Source organism: Pseudonaja textilis, chromosome 3, assembly GCF_049901715.1.
Source record: "Pseudonaja textilis isolate UNSWEBS1 chromosome 3, rPseTex1.2, whole genome shotgun sequence".
In the NCBI taxonomy this organism is placed as follows: domain Eukaryota; kingdom Metazoa; phylum Chordata; class Lepidosauria; order Squamata; family Elapidae; genus Pseudonaja; species Pseudonaja textilis.
Genome location: NC_141992.1, coordinates 25,405,882 through 25,428,538, shown reverse-complemented (window position 1 = coordinate 25,428,538; position 22,657 = coordinate 25,405,882). Strand labels below are relative to the sequence as shown.

At 38.7% G+C, this 22,657-nt stretch overlaps 1 protein-coding gene across 2 annotated transcripts in view; it reads left to right on the top strand.

Moving 5' to 3' along the window:
- Positions 1-22,265, top strand: part of SRC (SRC proto-oncogene, non-receptor tyrosine kinase) — an 82,932-nt gene extending 60,667 nt beyond the window's left edge. For both annotated transcript variants that reach the window (XM_026697569.2, XM_026697568.2), the window contains 9 exons: positions 8,796-8,894; positions 10,765-10,868; positions 13,472-13,621; positions 15,145-15,300; positions 16,670-16,849; positions 17,514-17,590; positions 18,545-18,698; positions 19,024-19,155; positions 20,341-22,265. In XM_026697569.2, the coding sequence (XP_026553354.1) occupies positions 8,796-8,894; positions 10,765-10,868; positions 13,472-13,621; positions 15,145-15,300; positions 16,670-16,849; positions 17,514-17,590; positions 18,545-18,698; positions 19,024-19,155; positions 20,341-20,549 (1,261 nt within the window). In that variant the 3' untranslated portion in view covers positions 20,550-22,265. The remainder of the gene's footprint in view (positions 1-8,795; positions 8,895-10,764; positions 10,869-13,471; positions 13,622-15,144; positions 15,301-16,669; positions 16,850-17,513; positions 17,591-18,544; positions 18,699-19,023; positions 19,156-20,340) is intronic.
- Positions 22,266-22,657: the final 392 nt, after the last annotated feature.

Genomic DNA, 22,657 nt, shown 5'->3' with positions numbered 1-22,657 from the left:
TTGAAGGCATTATCTGATTATATCCCCAATATTTTATTGAATCTTTGTTCCTATACTGTTTCCCGAGATGGGTTTGATTATACCTTCTGCAAAACTTATTTTATTCATCCCATTTGTGTCTCCATCCTTCCTTTGAGATCTCAAGACAAGTTGAATGTTTTTCTTTTCATTCTACCAATTTTATCCCCAGGGAAACCCCGCAAAGTGGGTTATGCCCAGAAAGGATGTAACTGACTCACAGGCATCTAACCTCTATTACATCTGAAAAGAGCTTTGAATCTAGGCCTTGCCGGTTCATTTAGGTAAAGTTATCTTTTCCATATCTCCTTCTCCTAAGTGATGTTATCTTGCACACTTGTTCTTAGAAGTTTCCGATCTTTTGATATATTCCCTAAATATTATGTTAGAAGAAAACCTTTCTTTTTATAAAAAGTATAAAAATTAGTTTCTCCCTATGGGAAAATCAGACAGACACTGATATGCCACGACCAGAGGGAGGACATCTCCGTTTCTAATATGTAGGGAATCATCTTCAGCTTTTCTTCTCAAGTGAATACTATTCTGAATCTCTGATTCAGTTCCTCCTACTTCTGCCCCAATTTTAAGAATTTTCATGGGCTTCAGCTTTGAAAGCCTGTGTATGGAAAGAGAAAAAAAAATTGACAACTTCCTTTAATAGATGAGTTTCTCTGGGCATACTGGACTGTTTTGCTATACCTTCCCAACAAGTCTTTTTTCCCATAGGAGCAGGTATTGAGCTATACAATGGGGCTGAGAGCATAAATTGAATTTTGGCATGATTAACAAGGCAATCTGTTTAACAGTAAATTAAATGTTTAAGTAGAAATGTAAACAACATCAGCTTAAAGGTCTCCACAGATGCTGCTTTCAATAAGGTGGAGAAAGTCAATTATATTTGAAATATTCATAATAGCTGAGTAGGTCTTTCCTTAAGTTAAATTTCTACTATAAGAAAATGTAGGAAACAGCAATATGTGATTATTACAAACAAAGATTCTTCTTCTTTTGTTGGCATAGCAATGTTGGACTTTAATTCCCATATATCATGGTTGTCAAACTCGATTGTGTCATGTGACATATGATGTATCATGACGTGTTGTTTTTTTTTGCCTTTGTGGGCATGACCTGCAAGTGATGCATCCGGCCTGTAGGCCGCCAGTTTGAAAGGCCTGCCATAGATGTTCAACCAGCATATCTGGAGGACACTAGACTAGAGGAAACTGATCAGCACATGGTTGTGAGGATATAGCTAACATTTATTGTCTAAGCACCATGTCATTTGAGGATGAAAGTTCAATTGGTACATTCTCTTGACTATTGGTACTCTGAGCATGCAGCTTATGTACGATTTTGCAGGCTTGGGAGCTCTCTGTTTTGTCACATGAGCACATCCACTTTGTCATCATGGCCCTATGACTTTGCACTTGAAGGATATTGCAAATATGCAACTCCCACCTTCCATCCATTCTGTAATCTTAAACCGTACCTTTCAATGGCTAGCTGAATTTTTACCAAGCCTCTGTGTAAAAAATGATGACCATGAATCAAAACGTCTCAAAAGAGACTATGTGAACACCTATGTGGTATTTTCTTGGCAACAGTACAAAGGTACTTGCCTTTGTCTTCTTTTAGGATGGCTGTCCAATTTCCCAGTCTAGATTATAGACTTAGTGGTCTGAATTCTGGTAGGTTCTGAATCCAAAACCAACCAGTCCAAACTTGGGTTTTTTCAAAATCCTATGCTGTTCTGGGAGTTTAACAAAAGCTGTTCTGAAGACTTGTAGATATTCCTTCTACAACTATTGAGCACCAGAATCTGGATATGTCCTAAATCTAAAGCACTAGATATAGTTATCTAAAAGTGTGATGGTCTGTAAGTTCAATTTCCAGTAGAAAGTTTGAACCCGCAGTATAATATCTTGACGATTCCCAATAAGGATAAAAGTAGAAATGAAATGCATCCTGGTGGCCAATGTAGCATCAAGATCCGTTAGATGCTGCCATCAACTGGACGTTCTAGTTATTCTACAGAAATAACTTAAAATAGTCTTTGTTAGCAGCTGTTGCATTGATGTCCAGGGTTCTTGGAGCGTGAACATCTGCTTTTAGCACTGTGTTTTCAGTATTTTGCCAAAAGTAGTTTAAAATATTTTGCTGCCTTAATTGGAAAATTCAAAATGGTGTTATATAGTATGTCATAACAAGTGGTGTGTTTTTTTTTTGCTGCTGTTGCTTTTTAATTGCACATTAAGACCATCCTTTTTTCCTCTGGCCTTTCAGGGAGAAATAGTTCTTAGGGTTAATTTTCTATAATAAGCATAGATGTCAGAGTGAGAGATCAAGTGACCAAATCTGTTGTGACATTGTGACACAAACTCTACCCCTTAAATCTTTCCATCAATCATCACAATACAAGTACAAAAGGGCAGCACTTGCATTTGGCATCAAAGCCCATACTTTGTCATTTCAGCATCATGATGGTTAGTCCTCTGATAATTGGGGCAATGCTATGTTTTTTTTAAATTTAGTTTGTAGGAAAAAAAGATAAGTTCATGTATTTCTCCCAATATGAAAATAAAAGTTTTTAAAGCAATGTTACTCTACGGATTATGATGAAAAGCCTTTGTTCCCATTGTGGCCATCACCTCACAATAGTTATAATAACTCAGAGAAATCTGTTGTTTCATCCAGAATTACTTCTTTTAAAAAAACCCTATGCTTCTTCTGTTTCCTCTTGGGATATTTTTCAATGTTATCATATTTGAATGACTATTGTGTTATTGTGTGTGTGTTCAGCTAATCAGTATTCCAAAATATATCAAAAGTAGGGAGAGAGGAGTAAAGGAGAGGAACAGAACTCCATTGTGCATGATATAGGTAGTCCTCAAATTATGACCACAATTGAGCCCCAAATTTCTATTGCTAAGTGAGACATTTACTAAGTGAATTTAGCCCCATTTTATGATGTTTCTTGTTAAGTGAATCACTGCAGTTCTTAAATTAGTAACACAGTTGTTAAGTGAATCTGGCTTCCCCATTGACTTTGCTTATGAGGCGGTCATATAAGGGATCACATGACCCCAGGACACTATAACGGTCATAAATATGAACCAGTTGCCAAGCATCTGGGTTCTGATGGTGGGGATGCTGCAATGGTTATAAGTGTGAAAATATTGTGGTTCGCCAGCAGCAGATGTGGAGGGCTGAGGGCCTGCGTGTGATGGGGCCAGGACCATCAGGGAGTGGAATGCTGCCTTGGGAGATTGTGGAGGCTGGCAGCAGTGATGAAGAGGCCCCCGAGGAGCCTGTGCCCAGTGCGCGCAGGGCTGCTCGAAGGAAAGAGCAGTTGCAGTAGCATGGGCGACTCAGGAGTAAGGCTGCAAGTTAATGGCCCCTCCCTTAAGAGATAAAAGCCAGCTGAGAAACCGGAGTTCTTTGCAGGAAGCAAAAAAGTTTTTGCACTCAAGCCTTGTGGATGTTCGGAATATCTTGGTTGGTGTTTGGAGACTCTTTGTGTTTGAAATATTTCTTAGTAACTTTATCTAGTATTCTTGGCAGCCTTGCACAATCTTGGCAAGACTCATTTTTATCAGAGACAATTAGTTTGAAACAGCCTTTTAACCGTGAAGGAATGGAATTCGTAAAGAATCACTAAAAGGTTTTGCTGTTACCTCTGTTTCGTGTTTGTTTTCTTGGAACAAGGTTTGGGTCAGAACAGAAAAACTGTCATAACTCATTTTTTTCAGTGATGTAGTAACTTTGAATGGCCACTAAGAGAACTGTAGCTTTCCTACCTGTTGTTTTCCTCTTCCTGACATTTCCAGATAAAAGACTTCTTAAATAAAGGATCAACACAGAGAGGACAGGACTGAGCAGAATGGAGTAGTTCTCATGAATGCTTTAACATTGCGCTTCCTATATCAAGCAAGGATCCATCCTAATTGGCATCCAGAACCTTCTTTTAGATTCTTTGCATGGGGATCCTTCTAAATTCTGACATCTCAAATAGCAGAACATCTCTGCAAGGTAGCTGACATTCCCCCTCAAATTTGCCTCTTCCTTTTTAAAATCTCCCTACTTCAGTCACAGCATGTTAGTATGTAATGCATAATAGCAACTTTTTGCTGTCTTATTAATAGGCTTTCCCCAGTCAGTTACCTCCTCCCCTTCCTGGAAGAATTAATAAAACATGAAACAAACAAAAATAAAGCAAAACAATGATAGCTCACTGCCAATGTAATAAAGGCTAATACGCCATCTGTAGAAGAAAAGGACCCATACATTTCTGTTAATTGTTATGTTGACCCTGGTATCGACCAGGATTAAATTTGTTAAGTTTGATTTAAAACACGGGTGTCAAACTCAGTTACACCATGTGACGTATCGTGAGGTATTGCAATGTTTTTTGCCTTTGTGGAGCCAGGGTGGGCGTGGCCTGCATGAGATGGCTGCCAGTTTGACAGGCCTGGTTTAAAATATCACAATAACTATACAGCAGCTGCATATAATTCTGCAATCAGTGTTAAGCAACATAGTACATACTTTCCAGCTGCTATTTAGTTTGCACCAGACGAACACTAGGGGAAAACATGGGGGGTGGGAAGTCTCTAAAACGTTCTGCAATTCTTCCTAGAACACATTTTAAGAGCAAAACTGGGTGGATTTACACCGATACAGTCAGTAAACTTCCCAAGACTTTGGAAACCTCAGAGAAATTTGAATTTAGAAGCCAATATTGTGGTTTCCAGGGATCTGTGGAGGATTAGACTGAATATTTGCACCAGTGCCTTTATGCTAGTGGCTGTCTCGGGGCAATTCTGCATGATAGGGCTATTCCCAGACACCTGGACATTCTGTGAATGCTTGTTGGCTGGGTGACGAAGAGCTAGGAGCAGAATGAAGCCCTGGAGGGGATCCTGGCCTCGTTCCTCGCCTTTGACCTAGTTCACTTTTAGAAGCATAGCAAGTTCTTGCTGAAGCTCTTCTAGATATTTAAAGTTTTCTCATTTTGCTTCGCTTTTACTGGGTCTGAAGTGCAAATCAGATACTGAATTCTTTTAATGGGATTTTGTTGTGCTCATCTCAAGGCCAAGAAATTTGCAGTCTTTTTTTTTTTACCCGAATGCTTTCTAAGATGCATTGCAAATTTTATTTAATGCGATACTTTCACTAGCAGAAAGAAGAAATGGCCTTTAAGGTCTCTCCCATTCTAAATTTGTTAACCTGTTTCTCTAAGGACTGGACATTACAGCTACTGGATTTCCATGTGTGAAAACAACGTTACGCCTTAAGGGATGGTATGAGCTGTTAATAATACAGATATTGATAACTTCTGCGTTTAGTCTACTAAGAAATCACTATTTTTCAGAGGTTAGATAACCCAGGAGAAATCAAAATAAAGCCCAACAAAACACAGTAATCAGCAGACAAGGTTGAAAAATATAAACCGTAAATAATAATAATCATTCCAATACTTGTAAAATATCTTTGTAGGAAGAAAATTCCTTCCAAGAGGAAAGGAATACAGGTAGCTCTTGAATTACTGTGAAGTTACAACGGCACTGAAAAAAATGAGTTATGACTGTTTTTCACACTTACAACTATTGCAGCATCCCCATCAGTGGTGGACTTCCATTTTTTTTACTACGGGTTCGGTGGGTGTGGCGTGGCTTGGTAGGCGTGGCTACTGTAAAGGATACTGTAAAATCCCCATTCCCTCCCCATCCCACAAACCTGCTTTCCAGCTCCGTTCTCCTGCGCAGGGCAACAAAAGAAGACCCAGCCAGTCAGCTGGGACTCTAATCAGCTGAGACTCAGGAGGCAGCGAATAGATGGGATGGGGCCAACTAGAGGTGGTATTTACCAGTTCTCCGAACTACTCAAAATTTCCGCTACCGGTTCTCCAGAACTGGTCAGAACCTGCTGAATACCACCTCTGATCCCCATGATCATGTGATTAAAATTTGGGCGTATTTAAAACAGTTGGAGAGTTCCGGGGTCATGGGAGGGGTCACCATTTGTAACCGTCCCAGCTGGCTTCTGACAAGCAAAGTAAATGGGGGAAATCAGATTCACTTAACAACAGCAGTGAATCACTTAACAACTATGGCCAGAAATGTCGTAAAATGGAGCACAACTCACTTAACAACTATCTTGTTTAGCAACAGAAATTTTGGGCTCAATTGTGGTCATGAGTCGAGGACTCCCTGTATACCACCTCACAACTAGCTCCCCATCTCTAAATGGTCTTAAGTGAATGCCTTATGATATCACCCTTGAAATACATAAAATGAATTGATTTCGTATTTCTTTTCTTTTATACCCTGCCTAACGAATAGCATTGTGGAAGACGGCATCGTTGTGTTAACTCAGCTACAAACACATGTATGAAGCAGATTGCCTTCCCTATTTTCTTCTTCCTAGCCTTTGTGGCTCTTCGGATGTGTGAACTTTAAACTCCTTGAATTCTTTAGTCAGCACATTAGGAGGGGCCCAGACAGAGGAAGGCTGATTTTTTTAAGTTTATCCATTTAGAGGCGTTTGTTTGTATGGTTTCTGGGTAAGCATGCTTGTTTCCTCTTCTCCAGCATAAGGGTAGTCCTCAACTTACAACAGTTCGTTCAGAGACCATCTGAAGTTACAGTGGCACTGAAAAAAAGTGCCGCTTATGACCATTTTTCACACTTACAACCATTGCAGCTTCCTCATGGTCACATGATCAAAATTGGGACGCTTGGCAACCAGTTCATGTTTAGGGTGGTTGCAGTGCCCTGGGGGAGGAGGAAGGGGTCACCTTTTGCGGCCTTCTGGCAAGCAAAGTCAATGGGAGAGCCAGATTCCCTAAACAACCATGTTACCAACTTAACAATTGCGGTGATACTGTGGCAAAAAAGTCGTAAGATGGGGCAGAACCCACTGAACAACTGTCTCGCTCCGCAACATAAATTTTGGGCTCAGTTGTGGTCAAAGACTATCTCTGAGTTTCTCCCCAGCTTTTCTCTCCTCTTTTTTGAACGGCACAAATGAGTCAGTGGTGGGATTCAAAAAAATTTTTTACTACTGGTTCTGTGGGCATGGCTTGGTAGGGCATGGCTTGGTGGGCATGGCAGGGGAAGGATACTGCAAAATCCCCATTCACTCCCCCCCACCACCACTAACCTGCTTTCCAGCTCCATTCTCCTGTGCAGGACAACAAAGAAGACCCAGCCAATCAGCTGGGACTCAAGAGGCAGAGAATAGAAGAGAGCAGGGCCAGTCAGAGCTGGTATTTGCTGGTTCTCTGAACTACTCAAAATTTCCGCTAGCAGATCTCCAGGAACTGGTCAGAACCTGCTGAATACCATCTCTGGAATGAGTGATAATATTAGGTTCTTAATGCTATTCCATGGCAGCCTCTCTCTCCACTGGGGTCTCTCCAAAGGAGTGGGATTACCGTAATTCCCAAGCTGTGCAAGCGGCCTAAATCATTGGCGGCTGCTTTAAGATGCTGCACATTTAAACTTTGCTTTGGCTGTGCCTGCCCTTTTTATTATCACAATGTTTCTTCTTATGTTTGTATGCCTATTTCCTTCCTGATCCTACCTCTGCTTTCATGGACTTCCAATGCTTCCTTCAGCAACCAGATCTGGTTCAAATTCAAAGGGCTGCAAAGGTATTTTCAACAGGGCGTTGACCCTTCCCTTTTAAGTAAGGAAACACCTTATTTAAAAGGACCTTGTGTTGGTTTGTCACTTAACCAGACTAATCAAATACCAATTCCAGTCTAAACATCTGGCTGACTGTGTGACCAACCATAATAATAATAATAATAATAATAATAATAATAATAATAATAATGATGATGATGATGATGATGATGCATTTCTTCCATGAGCTTTGTTACTTAGAGCAGGCATTCATTGACGCTTTCTGAAAAATAGTGTTTGATGGACAATGGGTATCCTGCAAAATAGGCTGTGGGAGTTTCTGTTTCTATTCTGTGTCAGTTCTGCATATTCTTACCCCTCATTCCATCCAAATTAATTTTCATATGTATGCAATGCATATTTAAATATGAATATGTCCCAAAGCATAAATGAAAAAGGTTATAATAATCCATTTATGGCATGGAAAACTGTGTGGTATTGTTTGAAGATGTAGGAAATTGAATGGATGGCTAAACCACAATCTGTGCCTTGTTCCAAAAATAATTTTGAAAAATAAATTCCTGTTTCATTTATAGGAATGTGTTTGGCCTCAAGGATCCATGCTGGAAATCTGAATTGCTTCCCAGCAAATCTGAATCACAGTGAATGTAAAAAATCATTTTGCTTTGGCAATCTCCATAAATAATTCTGCCAAATTTTGTTGTATCTCCTTTTCTTGTATTTTCTACAAATTCAAAGGAGCACAGTGTAACTATTGCGAGAAAAGAACCAAGACTGTTAGGGAACTTTTCTTTCTTCTCTTAACAATGTGCTACTTTTGAGATATCTTGGGATTGCAATTCCCAGAACTCTAGCCAAAGGTCATGCTGGGTTGAAAATTCTAGAATTAGGCTCCACACTTCTAGAGGACACCAGGATTGAAAATACTGCTGGAGGTCTGAGCTTTCATGAAGTTTTCTGGCCAACATCTAATACAGAATGTGCCCCCAAATAGAGATTTGGCCTAAGCCAATGGGTAGAAGGAACGGAAGCAAAATATTTTTGGAAAACTAGTAATAATGATAGATAGAGAAGGTAATTTGATCAATGTAATCTCATTGATGTCTTATTTTGCTTTGTGTTTTCCAGGGAAGGTGATTGGTGGCTGGCTCACTCCCTCACAACTGGCCTGAAAGGCTACATCCCCAGTAACTACGTCGCACCTTCAGATTCCATCCAAGCAGAAGAGTAATTAAAATATTATAAATAGATTGAAAAGAATTATGCTAAGTCTTTTGCCAGATATTATTGGCAAAATCGTTGTAGTTATAACCTTTTGAGGGCAACCGTCAAATCATCTCGTAATTCTCTTAAACAGAATTCCCGAGTATGTGACTTTCGGCTAGTTCACAAATATGTATATTCTCTAGATAACATTCAGTGTCAAATGGTATGTTTACAGATGGTAGAAAGAATATTTAGTTGCCGAAAACACATTGTGTTTCAAGTGGATGAGTTCCCACATTTAGATTCACTTCAGATATAAAAGAAAATAGCAATAATCAAGAACTTTAGCATTTTTCTGGCATTTACTAAGGTGCAAATTTATCAGACAGCTTAAGCCATCCTTCATCTCAGGTATATTCTCTACTCATTTGTTAAAAACTATAAAAACCATATAACCTTCTCAATATCAGAAATGAGACTGTTGATCTTATTTGTGATGGGAAGACACTCCATAGAAGGAGAGTTCCAAGCTGACTTTGTTAGGTCAGCTTTGCAAATAAATAGCAATAGCACTTAGACTTTACAGCCCCCTTGAAGCAGTTTACAGAGTCAGCATATTGCCTCCAAAAATCTGGGTCCTCAATAGCAAATCAGTAGGCATATTAATCTAGGGAACTTTTACAAGCTATAGGAAACTGATATATATTATTGGTCTCTCCCTTCAGGTCTAAGATTGAAGAGATTCTGGAAAATTGTGCTTTGTTTTTTATTTCATTACTAACGTTTTGTATAGGGAGAATCTTGAATGCTGAACTGGAGGAATCCTAGACACTTGGCGACTGGGGGTAGCTTCCAATGCAGATATATGCAGAGTCTGAAAGAAGATGTAGTTGCTTTAATGATTGGAAGAGAGATCTTCATATATGCTTCTTTGAGATCTTCATATGTGCTTCCTTCTTTCAACGGAATGGTGTTGCCTCCGCATTTAATGACATGCTGCCTGAAGAGAGACTACCTGCTGATACACATAATAAATTGATTTAGTTTCTTTTTGTAGTCATCTAAATCAATGGCCATCATCATAGCATCTTGTACCAGTGAGATAGACAGTCTTGATTTTGCATTATTATTGCCTTTCATCTGGCTGTATTTATGGATGGTTAATTTCAGAGCAGCAGAATGGCTTCTTCTACTAGGTTATTATATTTTATAGCACTTTGGCGTTTACTGCTTTCTCATTTAATGCTTCTGACACCAACTGGAAGGTTTAGAGCTTAATGTAAACATTGAAGTGCACAGTACAAAGTGATTAGATCAGATTAAAATATATTTGAAAAACTGCAGCTGGAACCTGAACCTATCAAAGAAAAGGATTCCTAATATACATATAAAAAAGGAACTCTAATGTATCAGCTTTTCAAGAATAAGAATATTTAATGAGCGGGACCAGTTCAGTGTTTTCATGCTATCTTCTACTTGAATTCAGAGATCTTAGAATCTTATAAACTTTGGCAATATGAGCTCATAGAAATTCTGTAATGTTAATCCATCCTAAAACCCATCCCAAAGTAGCATTTAATATTCTTCCACGTTAAATTAAAATAATTTAAAATGTGTAAATTCTCAAAACCTGACATTGTTATTAATCTTGCTTTCAGATGATGCAATGTTTTGAAGGGGCTTAAATCTAATGAGATTTTTTAATCATTGCCAATCTAGATTTTTGCTACTTAGAATGTAGCTGGAAAATACTAGCATTCTTTTCTGTTGACTAACATTATTTTTGGAGGCTACATATTTATAGGAGAAAATATTGCAGACATATCTGCAGAAATGTTTGCAGTGATTTAAATGGGATCTCACTACATTTATCTGTATTCTACTATTGCAGGTGGTATTTTGGCAAGATAACCCGCCGAGAATCTGAACGATTACTGCTCAATCCAGAGAATCCCCGAGGGACTTTTCTGGCAAGAGAGAGTGAGACCACAAAAGGTAATAATCATTGGGAAAGAAAAGGATACTTACAGGAGAATGTATTAGAAACTCAGTCTTCCACTTCAGTGGAGACAAATAGGATTCTCTCTCTGCCTGTAGAAGGATGTTTCCCAAACTTCTAAGGGCTAAACCACACTCTTCACCTACCCTCCACTATATTCAAACTGGGGATTATCTCTCATTTATCCTAAAAATTGGCGACTTCTTAGAGGTCATGGGTTGTAATTAACATTTTAAAAATATTTAATTATGCAGGAACTCAGCATGGATGTGTCCACATCATACACACTGGGGGAGCTCGCAGTTTCCTGTTGTTTTCTAGAGATGAGGAAGCATTTGGATTCTTTGTCTTTTAAAACTTGTATTAATGCCTGTGTTTACATTACACATTTTGCAGCTCCCAGAGCTTCCTGTCATTTTAAAGCAGAAAATGTAATATTTTCAGACTGCAGTAACTAGAATTGTTAGCTTTGAAGTATGAGGCAAAGGAACCCCATGGATCTCTCTTCTCTCTTTCTAATTATGCCATGTGCCTGAGACAATGAAAAGCAATTATCTGCAGCAGCTAATATGGGTTATCTTAGTTTAAGAATGATAAACTATTGCAGCTATGTAAATAATAGTTAAACTTGTTTTTAAATGTAGACAGAAGTAGAGTAGAGGAAGATTTCAGACTTGGGGTCTTGGAGCATGTATTGTCTCTCCAAGGGTCTTTTTTCGTGCCTGACATACAATATAATGGCAGGCAGTAATCACCAGAGGTATGCCGTTTCTTATGTTAATAGCATACTTATTGTCCCTGCTTGTCCATTCTATCTACAATACATGCAGTTGGTTCTGTCAAGGGGACTACATCCTCTCTATCTCCCTCTTGTATACTGGTGTGAAGGGTGGAGAACTGGATGGGATTTAAAAGTAAACAGAGACTTCAATCCTGTACTTCTCTTTTTTGTAAAAAAAAATACTGTAGAAACTAGGTCATTGTATGGGGAAATAGCTGGGTAACTAATAGCAACAGGAAACTCTGGTTTCTCTTTCTGCCCTGTCAAGGAGTGTTTGTTACATTTATGAAACAGGTTATAGAGACTGTGTTTGTGAGTAAAAAAAACAGCAACAAACAATGTGCATGTACTAGCCACAAAAGCTGCACAAGCACAGAGCTGACTTAGCATTATCCATATATTGCATTTTTCCAATAGTGAAACACACCTGGAATTGTAAAGTGTGCATGTATATCATGGTCTCACATATGAATTTTCAGAGAAAAATAATAACGGTGGCACAAATTTCAGACTGATGGGAATCTCAGCTTTTGGTCTGAGTGTTTTTTAAAATCAAGTATTGTTTGTAGCTGATGTTGATTTGGCACACGAGATCATACAACATTCAACATAGAATCTTCAAACCATTCATTTGCCTGAAATTATTCATTTACAGTGAGTTGGATCCAGACAAGCTAGTTATAGGACTCAAAGGTATCCATGAGTGTTTTGTCTTATAGATAAAAAATAAAATATGCCTAACTCTGTATTTAATCCAAATTCCCAATGAAAATTATTCAAAATGGATATTAAATATCCTTTTACAAAAGAGGTCACAGAATACGAGTGTTGGTATGATATGAATAAAAAGATTTTGCCCATTAAAAAATTATTTATAAATGCTAAACAGCAGTATTAGAAATCTGTTTTACTAATTATTTCTGAGACCTTTAAAAGTGTTTCTAAGCATTTCAATGTTAATAATTTAGATCGCATTATTAATTGTGGTCAAGGTGTTGCTCACGGCTAGATTTTGAGATGACAGTACAAATCATTGAGGAAACAAGGATCTAATTCAGAATTGTATAGGTTTTACAAACCTTTTAGAATTCTGAATTTTGTGTAATACGCTAAAACTGATACCACAGTCATATTAATAGAGCAGCACTTTTCCCATTTAATTGGAGCACTGAACTAACAGCAAAGGAGAAAGTGGTTTTCCCTATAGATATCTTCCGCTTAAGAGTTGTAGCAAAGACCTGTCATCAAGGCCTTCACTGTCAACCCCATACAAATTAGCTGGTGAGGTTTGATAGGATCAGAATGAAGACTGATTCATCTGCAGGCCATAATTAGATCGGATGGGGTTTCTAGGTTGCTTTCTTCAACAATGTCCCTTCTGCCCCTTCCCCAGATCTTAATCCTACTGTGAAGCTGCTATCCTGGTGACTGTAGTATTAATATCTGCTTTTATATAACTGGGATCAAGACATTCTGCTTTGACAGATTTGCTTATGTATGCATTCAGTATTTTCCCTATTCTAAAATGGCATTGTGACATGGAATCAGCAGCTTGCATTGTATACAGACATGTAATATATATAAAACATATGACCTAATTGCATGTATGCTTTGATGTGAAGCCTTGAGTTATTTGGAGATTAGTGTTTTTTCTCCAGGATTGATAATTTTTTTAGGAAGGAAGGAAGGAAGGAAAATGCACACATACTTAGATACAAAATATAGCCTTGTCATCTTGGGTTAATCAGTCTTAATAAATATTGATTGCAGATTATCTTTAAAATTATAGACTGAAATAGATCTCACTTTTTTTAACAGGTGCCTACTGCCTCTCTGTCTCAGATTTTGACAATGCCAAGGGCCTCAATGTGAAGCACTACAAAATTCGCAAACTGGACAATGGTGGCTTTTATATCACATCCCGTACACAGTTCAGCAGCCTTCAGCAATTAGTGGCTTATTATTCCAGTAAGTGTCATTTCAGCTTCTAATGAGGGCTCTATTTTCTGCAAGGATCTCTATCCAAAATACCTCAGAATAAGGAAAAGAGTGAATATATTTGGACTATATTTGAAAGACATTCCATCAAGTAACCAAGTTTTAAATATAAAATGAACAATAAAAGATTGCATCGTTGGATCCAAATTTAATTGTTCTAATGCTGGCAGTGCATGCCTTTTCTACTTTGAACTGTCACTGCAAGCAATATAAGATTTCTGTTCATTGCTCTTGAAAAGAAAATAAAGTATGCATTTTGTGATTAATATAGTGATACACTGAATAATATATATTCAATGTATAGACATTCCTCTACTGGCAAACAGGCTACGTTCCAAAATGCTATTCATAAATCTGCTTTATTCATAAATCCAAACAAGCATAAAAATCACTCTTGCACTTAATTCCAAACATTCACAATCACTACAATAGATCCCACACACAATCACTACACAACTAAACAACAAACGGCATGCATGAAGATCAGCAACCAATATGTCAGCAGAAATCAGGAGAAGATGGGAAGAGTTAGTTATAGTGTAAAGGTAAAGGTTCCCCTTGCACATATGTGCTAGTCGTTTCTGGCTCTAGGGGGCAGTGTTCATCTCCGTTACAAATCCGAAGAGCCAGCACTGTCTGAAGACGTCTCCGTGGTCATGTGGTTGGCATGACTAAATGCTGACGGTGCACGGAATGCTGTTACCTTCCCACCAAAGGGGTCCCTATTTTTCTACTTGCATTTTTACATGCTTTCAAATTCCTAGGTTGGCAGAAGCTGGGACAAGTAACGGGAGCTCACTCCATTACGCGGTGCTAGGGATTCAAACTGCCAAACTGCCGACCTTTCTGATCGACAAGCTCAGTATCTTAGCCACTGAGCCACCGCGTCCCTTTAGTTATAGTGTACCTTTGCCCAACTTCCAAGAGTTACAGAGGGATTTATTTGCATGAGTGAAAGTTCATAACTCAAACGTTTGCAAGTAGAGTAATGTCTAAACCAACGTATAGTTCTCATTTAGTGACTTATCTAGAGACTATTTACAGGTACAACAGTGATAAAAAGGAACCAATCTGCAGTTAGTAAAGCAAAGGAAAATTGAAGAAAGATCATAAAATTTTGATGTTTCACAACTGCTTCATTTAATGGCCAAGCTGTTGGTTCCAACTGTGGTTACTAAAAGAGGACAACCTATAGGAGATATTCAGTCAGAGGTGCCTAAGCTGCTCTGAATTGGGGCTCACTTGTTTGCCAAGCATCCTATATTGAAACATGAATTAGAGTAAATATAATAATTCCAGTCAAGTAATGGAAACTTAAAATAGAGATAAGGCTGGTTTAAAATAAATAAATAGCAATAGCACTTAGACTTATATACCCCTTCACAGACTTATATATCCCTTTACAGCTCTCTCTAAGCAGTTTACAATGTTAGTATATTGCTCCCCATGGGTCCTCATAGGTGTTCTTATGTTCTGATTTTATTCTTTCATAGAACATGCTGATGGTCTGTGCCACCGTCTTACTAATGTTTGTCCAACCAGCAAGCCTCAGACACAGGGCTTGGCAAAAGATGCTTGGGAAATCCCCCGGGAATCTTTGCGGCTAGAGGTCAAACTTGGACAAGGCTGCTTTGGAGAAGTCTGGATGGGTAAGAATTTCCAAGAAGAAACACAATCATTTTATCTGATGAACGGTGCATTTCTGAAAATGTATTTTCAGGCATGGAAAAGCACTTAGAGCAAACTTTTCACTTTTGACTGTCCTATGACTTTGGAGGTGTTCGTTGAGTTTCTAAGGAATCAGCTGCATTGTTTTATGACTTGCTATAGCAAAAGGTTTAAGGTCAGTTATAACAGTTGTTTTAGTACTGTAATATGATATCAGCTGGTGGACTTGCAACAAATGAATGTGGGATCTTGTACTAAACATGCATTAACTGCTGCTTACTATTTCATTATTCAATGGCTATATTAATCCAAACATGTAAGGTGCTTAGAGTCACTTCAGTGACTGAGGTGACATGCAAATCAATAAACAACGAACAAAAACAAGAGTATTCAAACACACAATTATCAAATATGAAAGATTGTTTCCAAATGTAATCCTTTGAGCAGACTCATTGAAATCCATGGAAATGAAGATAATAACAAGGATAGTGGGACCAAACTCCACATCTCAAACAGATATTGTCCATCTTCTAAATACTATTACCTTTCAATTTGCATAGAGTATTAATATTACGAATATTCTCAGGCAAGATACAGAAAGTCTAGTTACAAGTTGGTTCAGTATGGATGAGCTGAGCATTCTGCTATCTTGAGAGCCATTGTGTAAGATTTCTGAGGAAACAGATCCAAGAGGATCTCTTAATCATTTTAATTAAGAGGGTTGATCCTGTTTGATACCAGACTGGAGGACTGTTTTGGCTTTTCCATTTATATCACAGAACTGCATGTGGAATCAGAACTCTACCTGCAGTTCCAACTTGCTAGGAGAGGGATACAAAATTTAAAATTACCTTGACATTCATTTCTGTTACATTTTGACTCTACTTCTTTCTGAAATTGTGGGAGTTTTGGAAGCAAAACATTTATCATCAAATTCACAAGATTATTGCTTTTGACAGTAATTGTATTCTGCATCAATTCTTTATCTGTACTTGGATGTGCAATAGCAATAGCACTTAGACTTATATACTGCTTCATAGTGCTTTATAGCTCTAAGTGATTTACAGAGTCAGCATATTGCTCCCAACAATCTGGGTCCTCATTTTACTATCCTCAGAAGGATGGAAGAGTGAGTCAACCCTGAGGCACTCAGAATCGAACTCCTGGAGTGAGCAGTGAGTTAGCCTGCAGTACTGCATTCTAACCACTGCGCCACCATGGCTCCTCATGATTGTGGCTTAATATATGGTAGTTTACATGTTTTAATATCTGAAGAGATTGGTACCTGACAAACTAGGCTTGTACAAGTCATGCTTCTCGTTGAGAAAACTAATTCTGTTTCTTCTCCAGGGACCTGGAATGGTACCACCAGGGTGGCAATCAAGACTCTAAAGCCCGGGACAATGTCTCCAGAAGCATTTCTACAGGAGGCTCAGGTCATGAAGAAATTGCGCCATGAAAAATTGGTGCAGTTGTATGCTGTGGTTTCAGAAGAGCCAATTTACATTGTAACAGAGTATATGTGCAAAGGTGCTTGCATTTGCTATTATTTGTTCTTTCTATTTCTCTATATCACAGGTGTCAAACTTGTGGTGTCACGTTGCTGTTACGTGATCTTTCACAATGTTTTTCCCATTCGTGGAGGTGGGATGGGCGTGGCCTGTGTGTAACTCATTTGGCCTGAGGGCCACCAGTTTGACACCCCTGCTCTGTATGTTTTCTTCTCCTTCAAACTGAAATAGGCAAAACGGAGGGAGGGAGAGAGAGAGGGAGGGAGGGGGGAGAGGGGAGGGAGGGAGGGAGAGAGAGAGAGAGAGAGAGAGAGAGGAGAAATGTGAAACTGGAAGGAAAACATAACTTCTCCTAGCTATATTTATAATTTCTGTGTTACTGAATACAATAGCATGCGAAACATGAAGCTGACTGCTAAAAATGCATTTACACAACTAAAGATGTAATGTTGTAAGTTGGAGTTGAATGAATTCATATGCTGTTTAGCAAGCACTGAAGTGTGATCGCTTGGCACATAGGCAGTGCACAACTCAGTTCTTGCTTAAGGTGTCATAACAAAACTCAAGGAGTAGAAAATGACACTCCAATTTACAAGTGAAAATAGTGAAGGGTTTTAGAAAGCTTAATGGCTTTGTGATTTCCCACTATGTGAATTTCTTGACAACTCTATGTTCTCTTGTAGGAAGTCTCCTGGATTTTTTGAAGGGAGAGATGGGCAAGTATCTGAGACTGCCCCAGCTGGTGGACATGGCTGCACAGGTGAGTGCAGAAAGCTTTGCATAGGCTGCAGATAACTTAGTGCATCTTTTTCCACACCTATATCATGACTCAGCATTTGGAAGGTAGGTTCTGAACTGATATAGAAAGCAATCTACTGTTTCTGTGCTCTTCCTATTTGAATATGGACATGAGGAGCTTATCCATAAATATGTGAATAAAAATATAGAGCACTCTGTTTGGAATCACCATATTTGGGGCACCTCTTGTGACAGCTGCGCAAACATTAAGCTCTACCATTAGGAAGAAGTGTATCAAGGAAAAATTATTGTTTCCTCAAACTTTTGGATCTCAGTGATAGGAGTTTTAATACACTGGATTTGTTGGAGCTATGTTGTTGTTTTGTCTAGTTTTACTTGATTGCATCTTATCTAAGATTTATTTATATAAAATGAAATATAGCCATTTTAATAAATACATTCACATCAGAAGATTCTTCTTCTTGTAATTTGAAGTGAGTCAGGCCAGGGGAAAATATATGTTGGCTGCATAACATAACCTGCTTATTGAAGTAATCCATTTTTTTTAAAAAAATTGCAAGATATATTAAATTATAAATTAACCAAATAGCTTGTGCATCAGGCCAAATCACAAAGAAGCATTAACATTAATTAAGCTTTATTTGTTGTGCAGATATAGTTACATAATCGTAATTGACTTAGATAAGTATCTTCTGCAAACTCATGAAATTCTGAGTGCTTCCAAGTAAGCTATTTAGTCTGCAGCAGTCAGCCTCATCATTAACTATTATGTAGGCTGATATTTTAAGATCACCATCATACAAGACTATACAAATGACTATAACCCAGACTTTCCCTTGATATGAAGTAAATAAGGCTTGATGATTTGACGAATGCTTTAAGGAGTAAAATGTGTGGAACAAAAACATTATTTTAAGCTACCTCAGACTTTAATTTACCTTTGGAATAATGTTAGATTGCCTCTGGCATGGCCTACGTGGAAAGGATGAACTACGTTCACAGAGATCTCCGAGCTGCCAACATCCTTGTGGGGGAGAACCTGGTATGCAAAGTAGCTGACTTTGGACTGGCACGACTGATTGAGGACAATGAATACACAGCAAGACAAGGTATGATGACTCTTTAACCTGTTCAGGTAAAAAAATACCATCTGCTTCAGGGGGGAAGAAGGTAGTATCAGTAGAATGTAGGCATCCTCTTGCTCAGCAGATACTAGTAAGAGGTTCATTTGCCAACAAAATGCATAATTAGGTATGTTTCAAATTACTATGGTATTGCTTACAGTGGATGAATGATAAAAAGTAGTTGGTAGACATGGCAGCACATATGAATGTAATTCACCTCCATTTGTCCCTTCTTTTTGTGGTCCCTAGACAAGAAAACCTGAATGAGAGTTTTCAACCTTTTAATTTACATTTCTGTTTCCGTGCTTAGGTGCTAAATTTCCCATCAAATGGACTGCCCCAGAAGCTGCTCTGTATGGTCGGTTCACTATCAAGTCAGATGTTTGGTCCTTTGGAATACTCTTGACAGAACTTGCTACCAAAGGTCGAGTACCATATCCCGGTAAGTGTGTGTTCACTTTTGGTGTAGGTGCCAAGAGCTTCAAAAACATCTGTAGGGAACTATTTCCATCTGCCATGAGTTCCTATGGGATAAAAATCTAATGAAGGAATACAATCTGAGTAAAACCAGATAATTCATGAAGGAGGAGGCTAGAGTATGGCTGGCCATACTTAGCTATTGGCTCAGACTACATTTCTTTCCCGTTGAAAGTGGGGGCCCTACAAGCCATAAGTGATGAAGACCAATCCATGTGTTGTGGTCCACTGACAGCCTGCGGAGATGGCAGCAGAGTCTGACAGTGGGAAGGAACATGGGCCAGTCCGGGAGTCTGGGAAGGACTCGTACGAGGGTCCTGCATTTGATACAGAGATGGGGCCAGGGCCACCTGGGAGTTATATGCTAACTCCGGAGCCTCTAGAATCTGACAGCAGTGAGGCAGAGGAACAAGGGGAGCCTGTTCCCCATGCACGCATGCGCAGAGCTGCCAGAAGACAAGTTTAGTTAAGACAAAAGGCTTGGAGGTAATTGGCCCTCCCATAAGACATAAAGGAGGGGCAAAGGGACAGGAACCTTTGTAGGAAGCATCTTTGTTCGTACTGGGCGGTTTAAACCTGAAGCTCTGTGTTGAATTTGTGCTCCATTTGGCCTTGTATAACTAATTGGAAATTTAGTTGTTGGGAGCATTTCAAGGATGATAAAGGTGCATGCTTATCAGACTTATCCTGAAGGACTTTGGCAGACTTCCAAACTGTTTGAGACTCATTACGGGCTGTGAATGAATAAAATTCACGGCTGTTGAAATAAAAAAGGGGGTTGGGGACTAACGTGTTTGTTAGTGTCTTAATAAGCCTTGGTCAGAATACTATGCAAATACAGGCAGTGGCAACTAAACCTCATATCTCCAGCTCTTCACCCTCTCAACTTTGGATGGGTTATGATCAGGCTAAAACACTTATCAGATAGCATGCAACAGACATAGAGTGCCAATATGACTAATTAGGAATGCCTCTGTATGTTTTGATTGGAGAGTATACTATTTGATTCCAACAAAATAAAGGAGAACAAAAATGTGAAACCAGGAACAATTTGCAAGTATTTTCACTGTCGTACCAATTACATTAAACATATTTCTCTCTCTTTCTTCTTCTTTTGTCTCTTTCTTTCCCCTTTTCTTGTGTGTCATAGGCATGGTGAATCGGGAAGTCCTAGATCAAGTGGAACGAGGCTATCGGATGCCCTGTCCACCAGAGTGCCCAGAATCTCTACATGATCTGATGTGCCAGTGCTGGAGAAAGGATCCTGAGGAAAGGCCAACCTTTGAATACCTCCAAGCTTTCCTGGAGGATTACTTCACATCAACAGAGCCCCAGTATCAACCAGGAGAAAATCTATAGGTCTGAGGACCGGACCAGTTGCCAGAAGATTTTATGCTGCTCCAATGGCAAATGTGCTCTAGAGAGGAACTTTTGAGTTATATTAGGATCCCTGCTGGAGTATTAACCAGGGTGTTTTTATCATTCTGGCAATTTGCCCTTCTTTTTAAGGATTGCACCAATCTACTTTGTTTATGGTTAACAAAAGCCTTGATGGATTGTGAGTGAACAAAGTCTCATTTCAATATGAAGTTGGTTGTAGTACAGCAGAGGCGTTTCAGGAACACCAAAACTTTCTGCAAAACAAATAAATAAATAAAAAATCAAGAGCAAGGATCCTACTCCTGAAGGCCACTTATTTTCAGGACTGTGTCCTCCATCAAAACCATTCTTGACTATGATTAGAAGGAATCGCAATCAGGACAATCCTGCATTTGATGCAGGACCATCCTGCATCAAAGCACTTGAGTCATTTCTGATTGAATGTGGATGCTAAGCAAGAATGCCTTTCAGATTCTCATGGCTTTTGTTCTTCTTTATGGACAAAACCAGCACAATTTCCCTACTTGTATTCAAATATCTGGATCCAGGCTGACTGAATCCAAGAGAAGAAAAACAAAGTAGCTCACTTCTATTGTGGACACTGCACATTTCGTGTGTTTGTAATCCTCTCCTTTTTTATTTTTGATACCATTTTCTTCTGTGCCACTGTCTATCCAGTCTTGTCCTGTTCGTGGAGGTGCCCTTGCCAATCTTAGCCATATAATAGGTTGAACTGGATGTATTGGGCTTGTTTAGAAAAGGTGTTGTTCTTTGCCTTCTGGCTGTAAATGAAGTAAAGGACATTCTTGGGGAAACCGTACCTGGCATTAGTGTAAGATAGAACATATAATGTCATAAAGCAAACAACGATCCCCAAATTGTTCAGGACAGTGAGCTAGATCTTGGACTGGAGGCTTGTCTTCCCATCTAGCCCTTTTATTCAATAGACAGCTGAAGATTATCAGTTTCTTCAGCCTGTAAAAAGGGGTAAGGTAACAGAATCATAACTCATTCTTTTCTCTACCTGTACTGAAGTGCTAAGCTGTTGATACCAGTTTCCTGCCTAGGAAATATTAGTCTTCCACATAGCATACTATAAATTCTTTAAGCACACACTCAGCTCACATCACTGCCTTTTAATTTTAACCCAGTCTGGGATTCCTCGGTGCCTTGGAAGCATAATACTGCAGCAGGAAGTGGCCTGTTGTGTTTACTATCTAGTATTATAATCATGGTCTAATCACTGCTTCAATGGCCACCCATTTTCTTTGCCATGATATATGATTGAACAACATACACTGGAAGAACGGAAATAAAAATACTCAAATAAAATTTAAGAAAGCCCATATAATTCTGCAAAATCTGGTATCCCTACCCAACTTTCCCTGTTCAGTCATTTTAACTGTCTTCCCAATTTAAGGAATATAATTTCAGGAATTTAAATCCAGTCTCCTGATCCAAAAAAACACACTGCAAGATCCATGTGGGTCCCTTTCAGAATGATTCTTAGTCTTCCTTCTCCAACCCAATGCATTTCATCTACTTTGGATTAAAAAACCCATCTGCCAGAAGGTGGATGGTGATAACTGGTCAAAACATTTGAAGAGTATTGTCTTTGAGGGAGGTTGCTATAAGAAACTTAAAACCCTGTTCTCTTATGTTATTTTCAATAAAAAATTTTAATAACATTAAAAACTAATGTACTATGTAAAGTTTGGCAAAGGGATTGTGAAGAAATGATTACTTAATCTTTTACTTTTGGAGAGTAAGGTAATTCTTTAATTTTTAAACATTCTTTTAGGGAAAACCTACAACAATTTAAATAAAATTTAAAGCATAAAAATAAGGCAATACAGTAATGCAAATCCTATTCCAATGAGAATATGCCATTAAATGCCAAATACTTTAGCTAATCTTTAGCCTCTGTATAAAGATGTAATGATGGTGTTTGGTAAAAGTCATTTGGTAGGTAGCTCCACAATTTGATAATGTAGGAAATGTACCAAGAAGGCCCTGTATATATACAGGAATACTGGCATACTGGCCCAAGTTAATTGTCTGGACCAGTATGCCTTCCCAAGCAATTT